We start from the raw sequence: 17,106 nt of genomic DNA, 5'->3' as shown, positions 1-17,106 counted from the left end.
GCGATAAAAAGAAATAGTTTGTGCGCTCTTCTGCTAGAAAACATAAATATGTTCTGCTAATAATTAGGAAGGAGAATACATATTGTTCAGAAAAATATACGATGCATTTAGATTTTCCACAAGAAACCACAGCATTACATTAGAGAGCAGCATTTATTTGGGTTTGTCAGAAACTGATCTGTCTTGTACTGAAACCAGTGCTGTCTGTGGCATGAGATTAGGCATCCACTTTCAACTAGTTGGCAAAGAGCCAGGCTTAATTGCTAAAAGCAAAATTAAAAAGTGATCAAGACAGTGTATGTTTCTGGTATATATTTTCTTCCTAAAATTATATGAACTTTCATTTTAAGGAAACAGAGCAAATTTAACAAACATTAAGCATGCTTGTAATTCAGTATGCTCTGAGGATCACATTTCCACCTATTTAGCTTGTTTAGGAAGCTCCTTGCTTCACAGCACACAAAAGAATGCTTCTGAAATGTATGTTTTACTTGTCAAAACTTTGCCAAGGACTCACATGACATATATTTTGCATTAGGAAACCAACCAGTTTTGTATACTGTCAGCTATATATCTGTACCAACAGTTAACCAAAATGATTTTTGGAAGAGAAGTTACATCTGATAGATTAGAAGATATACATGTATTTGTATGGTAATCCACAAAATACTTCTGTTGCTAGCCTCACCATTATTATTTTGCACAATATTTTAAATGACTGACTTATGATAGAATGATCTTGTGCTTTTGCTGGCATGCTAGGATCTCCAGTCCTGCTTACTTAACCTTACCTCCACAGGGTTGTTTACACTTTCAGAACCTGATTTCAATTTACTTTAATTTTCTCAGAGACTTTTGTATTTATAAAAGCCGAGCATCTAGTGACCTCTCTATTCCTGACATTTCCTTTACTCTCCACTATGAAAAAGAACAAAAACCCCAGTGTCCCATTTCTGTTCCAAAAAAACTAAACTGCTTCCTTCAGTGGGTTGGTCCTTGTAATTGAAAATGGCAACCAGATGTTTACAGAACACACCAGCAATTTTCCTTGAGGCCTTTAGTCTTTATAATTGTTTGCTAAAGTTAGTTGGATTTCATGGAAACTTGCCTGAGGCTGTAACAAACAGCAAGTAGGGTCTCCTCCTAACTGTACTCTGAAAAATTAAAAATTAAAAAATGAAATAAAAGTAAAGTTAGAACTAATGCTACCTACTCCTGTTAATGTATTTCAAACTCCATAGAAAACCACTCCCTAAGGGAGGAGACTTGGTTCTCTTGGTACTGTTTTTTACATGCCATCCCATGAAAACCATCCCTATTTCAGAGTATGTTATTTGCTTTCTACCTTCTCAAACTTCATCTGGCTATACTCTAAGCACCACTGATTTTGTGTTCCCCTCCCTTTTCCCCTCTCCTATCAGGAATATATTCTCATAGATTTGGATTTTTTGAGAATATTTTGCATTTTCAGAAGATGCTGTAAACTACATATTGCTTGTTCCTCAGGTAGAACCCTGAGTCACCACAGCTGATTCATACCTGAAATCTCTCCATCTGCTTTAGAAATCACCAATCTCTTCAGTTTCCTATCTGCCTCATTCTCTCAAGGCTAGTCATAGACTTCAAGAAGTCTGTGAGTCCATCTTGTTACCCCACAAGGGGACACACTACACCCAATAAAATCTCTTTACCTAAGATTTCAAGATCTCTAAGATTGAATGCTCCACAGCTCCAGGGGATCCATTTGATTACTTCACTAGCCTTACCCCCAAAACAATTTTCCTAATATCTAACATAATTTTTTTGTTGTTGTAGTACTTCATGTCCTATTTACTATAGCCATGAAGAACAAATTGTTGTTTTTTCCTTGGCAGCAGACTTTTTTAATATTTTACATTAACAAGTACCTCTGTTCCCCCAGTCATACCAGTCTGCACACTCATTGAAGAAAGAGAATCACTGTGTCCTCTTGTTTCTACCACCATCTCCCATACTTACTACTTTTGCTGATATAGTATGTCTTGGAAAATGAAAAGCGAATGCCTGACAGTCACCAGACATGGCCCTGGGGGCCTCCGAAAGCCACGGCTGTAGTTTGTTCTCTAGACTAATTAGCAGCCCTGAGGAAACTATTACTTGCTGCACTTATGAAGTAGCACTTCTGCAAGTTCCTACCTTGCTGCTGGCCAGATGTCAGCAATTAAGCTGATTCTTTTGCTGATTTAGCCTCTGGTCAAACATATGAATGGTGAGGAGTACTAGAGGTGATACAATATGCTAAAGGAATAACGTAAGGTTATACAGAATGCATTTCATCCTAGTTCTGACAATGACTCATAGGGTTTTTATCCTAGTTTCTCCATCTCTAACTCTGGTGTGGCAACATTTCTCTGCCTCCTAGTCCTACTGTGAATAGAAGGGAACAGACACAGACATTTTCTTCTCATGGAAAATGCAGATTTTCTTTAAAGAGCAATTTTTCCAAAGGATACCCAACAGACCAAAGTGAAAATTTGACAAAAACTGACTTGGAAAATTGCCTTTTTGGAGAATTAAAGCAGAATTTTCTTTCATCTGTCCCCAATTGCTTCTTCAGTCATGCACCATCTAGAGAGAGACAGAAACCTGCAGCTAGCATCATTCCACGTCTGCTGAACACCTGTGCTTGCTCCTACAGGCTCACGCTTCCTGACATTCCCTAAGCAGCAGCTTTTACAGGGAGTAACCGCTGGGTACAAGGAAGCAACAGAGTGCTCTATAGAGAGCCAATGAGGGAGGCAGCAGAGGCCATATCTGCTGCAACAATACAACAATTCTCAAATCAGGGTTTTACAGCAAAATGAGTTATGTCTGAATATATTCAGGTTGCTTTAACAATGAGCAGTTAACCACTCCTTGCTGTAATACCTAAGTAATGCCATGAGATGCCACCTTAAATGCCAGACAGATCTCTTGACCCTAGCACATAAAGAGAAGGGCCACAAGTCGCTTGGATTTGCTCCCACGGGTCTGTTGTCTCGCTCATCCCTTCCTGTTCTTGGAGCAGCTCCACCCAAGCACCACTCCCACATCTGCAACAAGCCAGATCATCCTCATAGCTGCTGGAACCAGGGCTTAACTTACACAGCCAAGTATTTAAATACAGCATGTTCTTAAAATGGCAGAAAACAGAACAGAATTCAGTGCATATTGATAAAGTCAGCAAAGAGGAAATACCTTCAGATCTAATATTCTTTCCAATATATGTAAATTTAAGGATATGTATAGTATATGATCTCCACTTAAGAATCTCAAGTGAATGAATAGGACATAAAGTTGGTGTTGATTTCAGTGGAAATAAATATGAAGACTTATTGACCCAAGAGGTAAATATCCACCAGAACTAAGACAGGTTCAATACTTCTCTTATGGAACAATAAATCACAAAAAAAAACCCCAAATCAATATATCTACTGTAACAATCTTTCTAATGGCAGGGCTAAAATTTCATCTTCAGTGAGTGTCACTCAAACTGCGCACAGAAGCCATAGTAAAGTTTAAATACTTAACCGTAGTATTATAAAAATAGGAAATGATCATGTACAATGAATACTATGAAAATGATTTATGATTCTTTTTTAAAAATCACTCATTGCAATTGCACAAGCGTCCACTGAATTATTAAAATTAACATTCTAAGGCAGCAGGAAGCATATAATGTTACGCTGCACTCAGTTTGCCAGCAGCCTGAATAGATGTGCTTTTTTCCATGGCCAAACTGGCTGGCTATCATTAAGGTTATGCAGAGTCTTCTCCATTCCAAAAGCTAGTGGCAACAACAGAACTTTGCATGTTATTGCAAAATGAATTAAAACTGGCTGGTCAGATTTGTAGCATGCAACTACACATGTTTTTTGGAGCCTGCAGTTTTCCGAGATTTGTGTAACTATTAGTAAAGGTGAAGAACTGAGAAATGAAGGAAATGCCTATTAAGGGAGGGTCACCATTGACTAATGAGGCAGGCACATGGAGCAAAGGGCAGAAAAACTTATGGCTCCAGAAAGAAAGATATAAGTAGTTTATTTATCTTAGAAGATGTTATTTGGGGAAAGTATGGAATTCAAGAAAGGTTCAGGCAGCAGAGACTAACTAGAGAAGATTATTTTTGGAGGGCAGAAATGTATTTTAATACAACGAATTTCTTAGATAAAACTTTCCTGTTAAAAAACATTGTGAAAATGTTGGCAGGGCATCACAGAGCCATAGAGACCCACAGATCCTGTTAATCTTTGTTGTGGCCCCAGAGATGAGAGCTTCTCTGACTGGAAGGACAGGGAAGATGGCAGAAGACTCTGGAAAATATTTGGCAAGTTATTCTCCAGCATTTGCCACTCTGGGAGAACCTAAGGGTGCTCTGAAGCCAGGCGGCTCATCCCACTCACCTCTGCTAGAGCAGCACAGCTCTGTGCTGGGCTGAGGAAAGGAAGGCCTGCGGCTTGCGCGGCTAAGCACAGAAAACCTCCCACGAGAAAGCCCGGGTGTGTGGGGCTTTCTCACTCCTCCTGATCCTTTTATTATTTTCCATGAAAATGTGTGACACCATTTTCAAACTTGCTCCCAGGCTGCAGCAAAGGCAAAACATGTCCCAGAGGCTATGTCTCTATGAGCAGATTCTGACATTTTAAAAAAAGGAGGAGGAAGGAAGGAACTACACACCAAGCACACCTTCTTCTGCCTAGCTGGCAAACAAAATAAGTGTACCATTCATAGATGTGCTGGCCAATACAACGTGATATCTTTCGCATCAGCTGTTATCCAACTTCATTTGAACCGCTTGCTTCACAACAGACTTACCACAGATACTGGAGATACTGACCATGCTTAAATGGATCTACCCCAGCAGCAGCTGCATGCCCAAGGTGGCAATCCCAGCTCTCCACAAAACTTGACTATCCTGTCATCTGCTACTAACACAGTACCGCCTCTCTATCTCCATCCTAGCAGCAGACTAAAAGAGATGTGTCAAACCTTACAGCAAAGCTGGCTCATTTAGGGCTGCCGCAAAAGGAAGACTCAAAGAGCTCATAGCAGGCACAGATATCATCAGTCCGTGGCATTTTCCCCTCCATGTGGGTTTAATTGTTAAGGAATGGTGAAAGCACAGCTACTTTTTGTTCAACCAAAGCTGCTTGAGAATTTACTGACAGAGCTATTTTTCAGTGAAAAATTAGGGGCTTCAATGATTTATGTTTTACTGCAGAAAGCATCTGTACAGATTTTTCATAGGAAACCCATAAACCACAGTCTCTTTGCCTGAAAAAAAAAAAAGGTATCCTTTTCCTTTTTAGTGATTTTCCAGTTACCAAAACTCAAAATGTTTTGGTTGGTCTGTAAGAAGTGAAAAATTTCCACTGAAGAAAACTATTCTCCTGATGTTTCCCTCTGACAGCACTGTTTCTCTCTGACACAGTGCTGCCGCCCAGGTGTGGAGGATCTCTCTGGAAGATCTGTGTGCAGAGCTGTCACATTTGGGTTTCAAACAGGAGCAGAACTGGTCCCAAAATTAATAGTGGGCTAGCACAAAAAAGTTAGGAACGTTTTGCGGTGAATTTTTTTCCATATATGACTTCAGCTAGACTCTTGGCTCTCAGCCATTCTAAACAAAAAAATCCTTTCGAAATTAGGGTGAACTTTGAAAGATACACGAGTAAGTCAGACTGCACAAAAATAAAAGCACTGGATAGAGCTGCTAAATAATACTAAGACGGAATGACTCTTTTTATAGAATTTTCACAACATTCGTGATCTATGTTTCTCAGTCCATTATCTATATCTTTTTAATAGAGGCTTCAAGGGACATATTTTTTAATAATTTATAACACTCCTATTAGGAAAATATTATGACAAAGCATAGCTCAAAATACCCTTCTCCAAAATAAGGAGTACTATCCCATCCAGAACAGTAAACACCATCATCTACTGGCAAAGAAAAATAACTTTGATCATAACTTGTTTAGTTCTAAGAAAAGATCATTGGTTTGGTATGCAGGCATGCTCTTTTACTTACTTCTTGTTTTTAAAACATAACTTTAAAGCTAGGCACTTACATAACACAGGGAATAGTTAAAGGCAGACTTATGTTGCCATGAAATGGAATTAGTAGAGTCTTACTCTTTACCTTAAATTGGCAAGCATTTGACTTTTTTACATACTCCAACATCTGCTGGAAGCTGTAGGATGTTCCTGGAAAATACCTAAAACCTTTTTATTATTTTTTTTTTTTTTCATTACTGGAAAAATACTACAGGAAGTACTGGTGCTAGCCTTTAAAATATAAATACCCACAGTTAAATTGATTTCTGCAGAGGCATTGTTTGGAGGCTAAAAACCTGTATTGGAGAACCTGAACCTGAGTTGATCACTGTAGCAAAATCACTGTACAGTGATTTTTTTCTAAGTCATAATTGAATTTCACCTACCCAATTCCTTGGACATTTGAAAGAAAAGCATTTCAGAGGGATGGTGCACATGGTCCCTAGAGATGCTGTCTTTTCTCTGCAGCCCATCTGACATCATTAGCAAAACCTGTGGACACTCTGTGTCTTGTCACTCTGGGATGGAAAGTACTCAAGGCAAGGAGTGGCTGAAAGGTGCTTATGAAACCAGATGGAAATAAAGAGCGAGGTGAAGACAATTTACTGTTTCTCAGTACAGCCTTCCAAGAAAACTGCATGTACCTTATTTTTAAGAAAGTTTCTTAAAGAAACTTGAAATTGGTGGTTGAATTTGGAGCAGCCTCATCCGTGTGAAATAATTATGTTTTTCATCTGTGAAACTACTGATTGGTTAAAGCATGAAGCAAAACTGACCTCTCTGGTAACCCCAGCAATGTATTGTAAGCCTGAATGATGCAAGCGGCACTCCCCTTAGCATGAGAATTAACAAACCACACCATTTTTCTACTGACAGAATGGTAGCCTGTGTATTTTTTTTCAAAGCCTTCCAGTTCCAAAATTGACTTCCAACAGAAGACCAAATCGAGATCACAGTTTCAGTTCATATCTCTAAGGTGTCCAAGAGCACTTTTAAACATGGTCAGCATATATATAACTGGTGCCTAAAGCTCCTCTATCTGGCACAGTATAACTCTACATCACAAAGCTACAGTCCCTTGTGCAAGAGATCAAGCTTCTTCAGCAGCCTGCTTTAACTGTGGATCAAATTTCAATAGGAACTAAGAACCAGCAGTAATTTACCCCAGCATCTGCAGCAAGTGCAAAATGTACTTCTGTATCATGTTCTTTAACAAGCTTAGTGTGTACATTACAGAACAATCAAAACATTACCAGAGGAAAAAGTGTACCTTCATGCATACAGCTTTTCCTTAAGAGAGAAAATGAGAAAGAACCAAATGCGGCAGGTATTTGTTTTGTTATGAAATGCTCTACTGAAAATCATTCTGTTATTATATTGATGAAGTTGGTATGAGAAGTCATCAGGAATGAAACTGATCTGATTTGGCTGTCAAGACTATGATGAATCACTCTGCTGCATTTTTTTACAGAAGGAAGTATCTAATGGAAGAATCATCTAATTGTGGCAAATTAGTGGCGTAACTGGGAAGGGCTAGAATTTGGCTTGTATCCTTACTCGCATCTAGAGTTTATAAGCTTTACCTCTGCGCAAGAATGCTGCTCAATAGCTAACATTTAGTAATTAATGAATTAACTAAGTCCAGTTATTCTTACTGTGATAAGGGCCGTCAAGCCTGGGATCTTCCATCGGTCTCCTGCTTTCAAGGACTGTGACTGTATATCCATGTTTTGCCAGGATGCGCTGACAGAGCTGACGGTCGGTTTCACGGTGGGCAGGAGGTGCATACAGAACTGCTCTCCTCGTACGGCTTCCAAAGTACTGGAGAATGGAGTCGTTGATCTACAGCAAACACAACATAAAGACAATGGCTGTAAGATAGGACACTCCTCAGCAGTATAATATATAGTTGTTATTTTTCACAGAAATAAACTAGTAACTTACTGTGACAATCCGGGAAATATTTCTAGTATAATTAACAATTCTCTTTATATCAGGGACTTGTGACCACAAATTCCATTTTGTCTGTCTTTCTGGTTTTTTCTGCCTTCATTTTGGACTGATATTGCAAGGGTTTGAAAGCTCAGGGTAGCAACGGAGGATCTTTAAACCGTGGTCTTCCCTTCATGGAAACACCTTTGGCTGAAATCTGGCCTGCTCTGGTGAGCTGGTAACAGTACTTGCCAGGTGACTTTGACTGTGGCCTCAGGCTGACCTGTGGGTCACCTAGCAGAGAGGACTTGGTGGGTCCCCTGTTAACTGTTCTAAGGAATGTGGGTCCTACGCAGATGGTAAGTGCAGGGGTCTGAGTTCTGCTGTGCAGCTCGATTAAGAAACGTTAAGAAGAGTACTGATGTAAAAGCATACAGAAGAATCCCAAGCAGTACTGTAGATTGCTGTGCCTCTAGAAAATTAAATGTAACCTTGTCAGTACCTTATTGTCTTATTAACCCAACACGATCCAGCCCAGGAGGACTGGCAGAGAAACATGTATATAGGAGCAAGTGGAAAGGTGTATGATGTCTCCGATGAATCTCAAGGAACTCTCGGGTTGTCTACCATTCACTGTCTTCCCACATAGTGCCTAGGGACGATGGCATCTAGAGAAAACCCTTCCTCTGTGTAATAGCCTGGGATATGAGCTTCTTGCAAGGAAAAATGGAAGAGAGCCACCCCAAACACACAGGGATAGTGTGAGCTGGACATTAAGTTCTGAAAAGAGTGAATTACGGGGCCACTGTCATCAGGTTTTTGGGAAAGGGGGACATCTTATGTCTTACATAAGGCATAAAAATAGGATGCTCTATGTGGGAAACAGGTCACTAATATCTGGAATCGTCTAGCTGTCCTTTTGCAATAAAAACACCATTAACAGACGAGATTTTCTTTTGGTGAGAAGGATTTGTCTCTAGGATTCAAACGTACTAGCATTTAAGATATTCAGTTCAGGACATGAAACTAGTTCCTGTCAAGTTCATGAGTTTCAACCCAGCAGTAGTCAGCAGTATGTCCTATAAAAACTAAGTTATTCCATAACTTCTAATTTTAGTAAGCTTATCACTGGACATAGGAAGTGCTACACAAACAAGGCACCACCATTTTTTGCACAGTAGACCGCAGTGAAAAAGAGACAGATGCTTTGATATAAACAAATGTCATTCAAGATGTGTCCAGTTGTTTATAGGCCTGGGATCTAGTGATAAAGTCACTCTTCTCAGCAGTCTGTTCCCAATTACAGGATGCAGCTTTATATTACACTTGGCTTGAGGCATAAGCTTCTCTGCGGCAGTGAGGAGCATGAACTATTTCAGAGCCCTGAGCCTCTAACGCCATGTCTGCTTTTGCTCCAGAGCAGACATCCGCTATGGAAAGGGTTAGCATCATCGATCAGGGGACCCTGAAAAATATCTGGGTACAAAACTGTCAGTCTTCCACATATATTTGCTAAATGTGCAACCAAAACTACTTTAGACACTGGGATATTCAAGTAAAGGCTGATCATGTGCTGGCTGGAAGAAGCACAAATAGCACAGGGTGAAGTCACAGGAACTGCATTAGGTAACCTGTCAGATGTCCTCCTTGGTGTCCCAGTGTTTTTAAAACACATTACTCACGTGGCAAGCACAGCATTAGAGCATCTCAGATTGCCCTTCCCCACCACAGCACCCGCCATTCTTTCCCCTTCTGCCTTTGCCCCTCCCTCCTCTCCTCTTATCTCTTCTCTTTCCTGCTCTCCTGCAGCGCCAGCAGCCGCTGGCAGCCCTTCCTCTCCATTTCCCTCCCGGTTCCTAAATCCAGCCCCTGCCCTGGCCCCCCTCCTGTGCTCCCTCTCCCTCCTCCTCCAGGCAGTCCAGCCAGACACTTCCCACTTTCCATTTCACTTGCAAGTATTGCAGAAGAAAAATCAGGAGAGAAACACCTCTCACTTTATTTTGCGAGCAAATCCAATTTTCCATCCCACATGTGCTGCAGCGGCCAGCGTTGGGGGGTGAGCTAAGGACACGTGAGGAGCGCGGAGGGGCTGCAGCCCAGGACATGTCCCTGTCCGGTTTTAGCTGGCGATCACGGCTTGTCCCGCTCCTGTCCCTCCTGGTGCGGCTGAGGGCGCTTGCTGCCTGGTGCGAGGCTCCCGCCTTGGACCTGGCGGCACTTCGTGTGCACCCCTCCTCACTAACGGTTATTGTGCTTTTTTCACGCTAACAAAAAACACTCTTCTTCTCAAAAGCGCAGCCTCCTACAGTGTTATTCCTTAAGCATTTTGCTTCAAACAAACTTTAAGAGCTTATACCTCAAGCACCCAGCAACGACTTTATTTTCTCCTGTGGGCAATACTCCAAGGGCCGCTCTCGCAGGGCTCACCCCAGCCTGGCCGCTGCCTCGCAGCCCACGCCTGGTGCAACGAGCCTGGGGGCCGAGCTGTGCGCCCCGGCGCTGCCTCCGCCCGGCCGGTGAGGCACAGGGGGACAGGAACCAACTGGCCTCGAGCTGTCCCGGGGGCCCCGGGGACCCCACGCTCCTTGGGGCCGGAGGCCTCGGTCTGTGCCTGCCCGCGGCAGGATCTTCCAGGGGAAGGGAGCTCTCCCTCCCGCCTCCACGTGAGCGCTGATGCAGACGGCATCTCCCCCAGTTCCCTGTGGATTAGCAAAAATGTTTACAACGCTCTAGTTTGGCAATGGCAAATATTCAAGATAACATTGATAGTGGCATAAAAAAAAAAAAGGAAGTTCAAGTAATAGTGGTAACTTAGGTCACTTCCACAAAACACAAAGGCAAACGGCCCTGAGCGGCTCCACAGGGCCCGCGCAGCAGCCAGCTCCCACTGGGCCCCTTTCGTGGGCAGTCAGAGGGCTTGCGATGGCCCTCGCGCAGGGAGCACACCACTAGCTGCTCCAGAGGGCTCTCCTTGGGACACACGGTCCAGCAGCATGTAAAGATCCTTCAGGCTGCCGGCGTCCAAAGCTTCCTGCCACAGGGCTGGGAGGGACGAGCAGGCCTGGCTGGGGACATGCTCGCCTGCGCCCTCAGCCTCCCCTCCCGCCGCCCAGGTGCTAGGCATGAGGCACTTTTATCCACCAGCTTCTCAAAAAGCCATGACGGGATCTTTGGGACACTGAGACAATTCAGGGTCCTAAATTTAACAGCTTGACCTGATGTCTAATCTGGTACTATTAAATAATACGAAGTAGCTCGACACCTTTTACGGTGCTTGCTTGAGATCCATGTGTAGTGTTGCCAAATTTATTTCCTCTGCCCTCTCCTTTTAGAGCTATTTGCAGTCCAGGTTACAAGATGCAACGTGTCCTCGGTTTTCTTGCCAAGCCAGTGCAATGTAGGGTGGGCTTTTCTGTTTTGTTGGCTACACAGAAATAAAAAAAATCTGGCCAACTGCATGCTTATAGCAAGTGATTCTGTATTTTTTTCCAAAGCTCTATATAAAATGCCTTACATCACTGGCCATGCTGATCTAGTTACTACTGGATGTATTTCAGAATTTCCAATATTATAGCAATAGCAGTCATGTTTATACACTTAAAGAGTCTGCTGTTTTTTATAAAATGTTTCTCAATCATAAAAATGCAGTCTGGGCAGAGAGCTGGTATAAAAGAAGCAGAGTGCTATAGATAAAAATAAGCTGTTCACATATTTCGGCTTTTTATGGTTCTGATTTTTTTGGCATTCCTATAACTTTAATGTGCAGCAGGCTTAGATCAAAAAAATGGATCCATAACATTTTGCATGTTTGAGAATAATTATTAAATGGTCAAATGTTTTCATGTCCCAGCCATTTTTTAGCCCTTATCCAGTTTGAAGTCTCAGGCTATTTGTTAGCAGGTCAGTTTATTACAGATTCAATACACCTTGAGTGAAAGGGATTGGTAAAGAACATCTGTGGCCCATGTCTTACCTAGAGAATAGTGTGGCTGTCTCCACAGAAATTAATGAGGCTTTACAGCAAAGCTGAGATTTCCCATATGATTTAGGATGAGACCTATGTCAACTTTGACATGATATACCTGCTTTTACAGCTTGCAAACCATTGCAATTAGTTGAGTCACTGACCTCATTTTAGTGCAATAGGCTGTTACACAGATGATCCACAGCCTTAACAACTGGTCTAAACAAACCACAATGGACTGTAAAGTGAATAAAAATGCATAAAAATTAATTTTGTAATTTTGTTTTCAGTTTATAGAATAACATGAAAAACGCAAAACAAAACAAACTGAGCTCCATAAAATTTATTATGGATTTTTTAAAAATTATCAAATCAAATGTATATTCCTCTGAGGTCTTAACAAATGAGATAAACAGCCCAGTTTATATAATACAAAAGCTCAAGAATTACGTAACCATCTTTGTCCGACTGAAAATAGACATCTATTATCTGAGTTGCAATTCTTAGTTCTGTCTGTCTGCAAGTTCCACATAGCTGTGAAGTTCTCTGTTAAAGAGAAAATGTTTTGACATTTTCCTTTAAATCAGTTTATCCAATTCTAGGTTATGAATGTATAAAGATATAATTGATTATATCAGTCTCTGAAGCTTTCCTCTATTGTACAGAATTTCTGGGTTGTTCCAAAAATCCAAAATTTGGTCAGTAACTGAATCTTATATAATTAGTCTTGTTGTTTTGGCCAAGAAGAAAACAGCAAAGATAGTTCAAGTTGAGGAGAGAAAAACAGTTCCTTGGCGTTTTTTCAGATTCCAAAAAGATTGCATAATTCCATAAATATTGGTGCATTGTCTCTGCCTGGCAAGGAAGCAAATATACAGTTTGAACTCTTGCCATAGAATTTCATTGACCATCACTTCAACTGCAGAAACAAAATTCTTCTTCCTAACATAATGGCCCAACTCATGTCTGCCGAAGCTTCTCTCAGGAAAGAACTCAGAAACTGTGAATCATCTTTTCAGCTACCCAGTTCTGGTGGCGTTAGTCCCTGTGTGGACTGCAGGCAGCCACTCTTTTACACCAAGCTAGCCAAGACTGTCAGAGTCTTGTCCAATAACTTCAAATAACTTGACTGCAGCTTACTTTAACCCCACTGCTTTCTGCAGCTACTGGGCTGCTGCAAAAGAGATACATGAGCCGCTATGCAAACCAAAAGGCCTTTGTATGAAAGGGGAGTGCAACAGAAATACCACGAACAAGAACCAGCCTTATATAAACAACACTGGCACTACTAGCGATCTTCACAGGCAGAGAACTGCCTAAATTCCCACTTAGCCAGCAAAGGAAGTGCAGATCTACTTTCGCTGCTAAACACCACCCAGCACAACAACATTACAAAAAATCCATGAGTGGGACTCCTAGAAATTACCACACTAATATTGAACAGCATTAATAAGAAGAGCGATAATAAAAACTTAGCATGTGGTTCTAATGCCCTAAGTCGTTCATTTACAGGACTGTGCAGACCTTTATTAATTCCAAATGTGGCTTTTAAATTCTTTTTCATGTTTGCATAGAAGTTCATAGAAATAGTAAGTTGTTCATACTACCATTATATTTGAAGTGCACATAGCTCCTGTATCAAGAAGTAATTAATTAAAGAAATTAATTTCCTGTTTCACTTTCTGGAGGATATTTAAATGTGTTGTCTTTATGTTCTGTTAGATTTCCTAATCAGAAAGGACTGGGTTGTAGAATGAAATGGTTGGAATGTAATTCTGCTTCCAATTGTTTGCTGAATAAATACAGAACAAGCAACTAGATTATTGGCACTACTTTGCTGGCTGGTTTCTGATGACTTCATAAATCCAAGAGCAAAAGTGGAGTTATTTGCATAGTCATCACCAGCACTCTGAGCTGGAAGTACAGAGCTAGTTTATCAAAATGCCTTTGCTTTATGATTGCATGTAGTTCACGGTACCAACTGCCTTGTCTTGAGAACAGACGACGAGCCAATCCTACCGCCTTATCAAAACAGCTGCGTTTGAGGGAAGGGCTCCAATGAAGCGCATGAGTGAGGTTCTGCCTCCATTTCCCATTTGCTGCTGATGCATCCTTCTCAAAGTTCCCTTCCTGCAAAGAGCCTCCACCCTGCCCCTCTTTCCTGACTGCTACCACAATAGCCTTGCCCTTTATCACCAACATATCTCTAGCTAACTGCGCAGTAAAAATAGCTGTTTCCTCAGTACCTTTTGCATTTTACATTGAAAAGGGGGAAAAAGTGTCCTGCTTTCGTGGGGTGCAATGTGAATGTGGTATCATTCCAAGGAAACCAGTTGCTCATGCCATACCATCTGTCAATTGCTTTCTATTAACAGAGGTTTCATACTAGCTAAGTTCTTTGTTCTTTTGTGAGGAGAAAAGAGTTCTCATCCCCCTACTGTATTCTATAAAATAAATATCCTTTCTAAGATTAAATTTATTTAAAAAATGTATCAAACCTTATTATGCATAATATAATCTTTTCTATCCAGAGCTCTCACCACACTCCATTTCTGCATAACAAAGATCACCCTTTCTTATTCTATCATCCAGTTTCATTTCTCCTTTTTCACATATTTACATTTCAAAAGTTCCCACTAGCTTTGTCTTCTTTTCTTTCCATTTCCATTCCCATCTCCATCTCCCTTTCTCTTCCACAGCACAAATCCAGCCCCTCCTGTGCACAATCTCTGCTGTGCCTTCTGAGGCTACTATTTGCAGCCATAGTTCCCTACTCTGCCTCCCGCATCTGCCCCAGCCAGTGTTTCCTTTCCCCATGCCTTCTTCCATGACGTTCCCCTCCTGCCCCCTTCCTTCCCTGCTTATTCTGAGTGAAGCAAGTATATTCCATCCAAAAAATGAATAGAAAAAAACGCCAGACATATGCCTTTAGAGGGTGAAGTTCATCAAATTTGTTTTAAAAGTCTCCATTTAGTCATGATGAATTTTACATTAGAGGCAGTTATTTCCATTGACTGGGAAGTCCAGCTTTCTGGCTCTGACGAGATAGAGTGGAGCGCTCAAGTTAAGAGAGGATAATTCCATTCTGGATGTCCAGAGTTCTAAAGTTCTAGTAACAATTTCTCAGCTTTTCAGTAATTTCACTCCCAATTTTCAAATATAGGCACCTGGGCCTGTAAACTGTGCAAGATGTTCAACTGGATTTTACCCTAAATCTTGGTTAGGATTAAAACATGATGTTCCCCCCCGCCTTTTTTTTCCCTTCCCTCCCTCCTCCTTTTTTCTTTTTTCCCCCTATGTAGTATCTCTGAGATAAGGCCACGTCAAGCTGTTATTATCTTGCATCTTTCATGCTGTCCACTCCCAGTAAATGATATCCTATCCTATTTGTTCAGAATAAAGCCATAAAAAAACCATTTTCTCATTCTTCCTGTTTGCTTACCTCATTATAGCTCCTCTTAGAAACATATCTTTTACACTAAACCTAAGTGGCAGGTTGAGGACATTGAAAGTGAAGGCAGCTATTTTCACCATACCTGTTATTTCATTTATTAAGATGCCAGCCTCACCCACTCATTAAATTCTCATATAATCAGCTGCATGTCTTGTTTGTTTTCTTTTTCTCAGCTGGCCTTAAATGGCTAGGGGATGTAAAGCAATGCTCTTGCGGGTATCCATGAAATAATGTCCTTCAAGACCCATCTTAAAATTTAAAAATCTAATATTTTTTTTACATTGGCCATGGTTAAAGAGCTAGCGTGCTGAAACAGTGCCTGCCACAGGAGCAATACTGTCTCTCTGCTTCCTCCCAACAGCAGAGGTGCTATGTCTACCTGGGCAAAACGTGCTGCTGTGCAGAGACACCTAAGTTGGCTCTGGCTGAATTAATTCAGAGAGTGGAAACACAGTGTAACCAGCTAATTAGCCCTTCTCAGAACTGGCTGAGAAGCAGAGCTAAATTACTTAAGACGAGTGTAACGGTTTTACATCTGGCTGGTACCAAAGGTATTTCTGGCACAATACCATGCCAGGCAAACCTACACATAGGGCTTATATGGGCTTTTTTTGTTGATACCTGGTTCAGTTTTAATGCTACAGCACCAACTCTTCTTCTTACTATATATATTCACAAATATTTCATCATGCAGGAGGTAAGCGTGCCTGGCTGAACCTGAAGACAGCCTGCTGCTGGATGCGATATCTCCCTCTAATGCCTTTAATGTTGGAGATCCAGAAATAAGCCGTCTAGTTTTCATGCTACAGATATTAACATTTAATTTTATACTAGAAAACGTTGACCTCTGTTCATGTGAAAATAAGGCTACAGGACCAGCTCTCCAGCAGCTTTTAGAACTCTGATAATGTGTGATACCTGAGAGAGAAGTACTATGAGCTCTGTCAGGTTTTCCAGGCTATGAACAAAATCTGCATTTTTGGAATTTAAAAAAGACAGCTTGCACTATGTGGCTGACAGTAATAGCTCCATCCCAGGGCATCTTGGATGTAGTTAAAGACACATTTACAGATCACATTGGCAATTTCCAGCCCCATGCTTTTTCTGCATTTGTCTGGAACTTTCCAAAATGAGACAAATTTTGAGATCAAAGATGCGGTGGCAAAGCTTCACTTTTCCTCAGATCTCTCCTTCCACTTCCCTGACTGGCTCATAAAAGGTGCCAGCTTTTTTTTTTTTTTTTTTTTTTTTTTGAGGCACTTAGTGCTATACATACTCTGAATGGAGAAATTATCAGACGTTGGAAGGGGATTTTGCTCATGCAATAACAATCATAACCAAATTCTCACAGCAGGCTCAACACAATACTGATTGTTTCTCTGAAGGAAGCAAGAATTAAACCTGCCCCTACCCAGTTAGAAGAGATTCTGCAGTGTGACAGATGCTATAGCTCAAACCCCAGAAACACTGGGTGTTATCTAAAGAATATTATCTCCAGCAGGGTCTTCTTTTCCTTAGAATTATTCATGAACTTTGATTTCGCAAGACATGTTGTAGTGTTTTCTTTAAGTCACTGTTTAACTGCACAATAGATTCTTTTAAATAAATTTGCTTGCTGGACGGGATAGAATAAGAATATGTGTGTGACTAGTTAATTAAAAATGTGAATAATTTGGACTATATT

General features: G+C 41.1%; 1 protein-coding gene across 1 annotated transcript in view; it reads right to left on the bottom strand.

The window, feature by feature from the left end:
• Positions 1 to 17,106, bottom strand: part of CPED1 (cadherin like and PC-esterase domain containing 1) — a 156,999-nt gene that overhangs the window by 136,727 nt on the left and 3,166 nt on the right. Inside the window, exon 3 of the mRNA XM_082309243.1 lies at positions 7,728 to 7,914. Coding sequence (XP_082165369.1) covers positions 7,728 to 7,914 — 187 coding nt within the window. The remainder of the gene's footprint in view (positions 1 to 7,727; positions 7,915 to 17,106) is intronic.

Source organism: Platalea leucorodia (genome assembly GCF_965183815.1).
Source record: "Platalea leucorodia genome assembly, chromosome: 4".
NCBI lineage: Eukaryota > Metazoa > Chordata > Aves > Pelecaniformes > Threskiornithidae > Platalea > Platalea leucorodia.
This window is presented reverse-complemented; position numbering and strand designations above follow the sequence as displayed.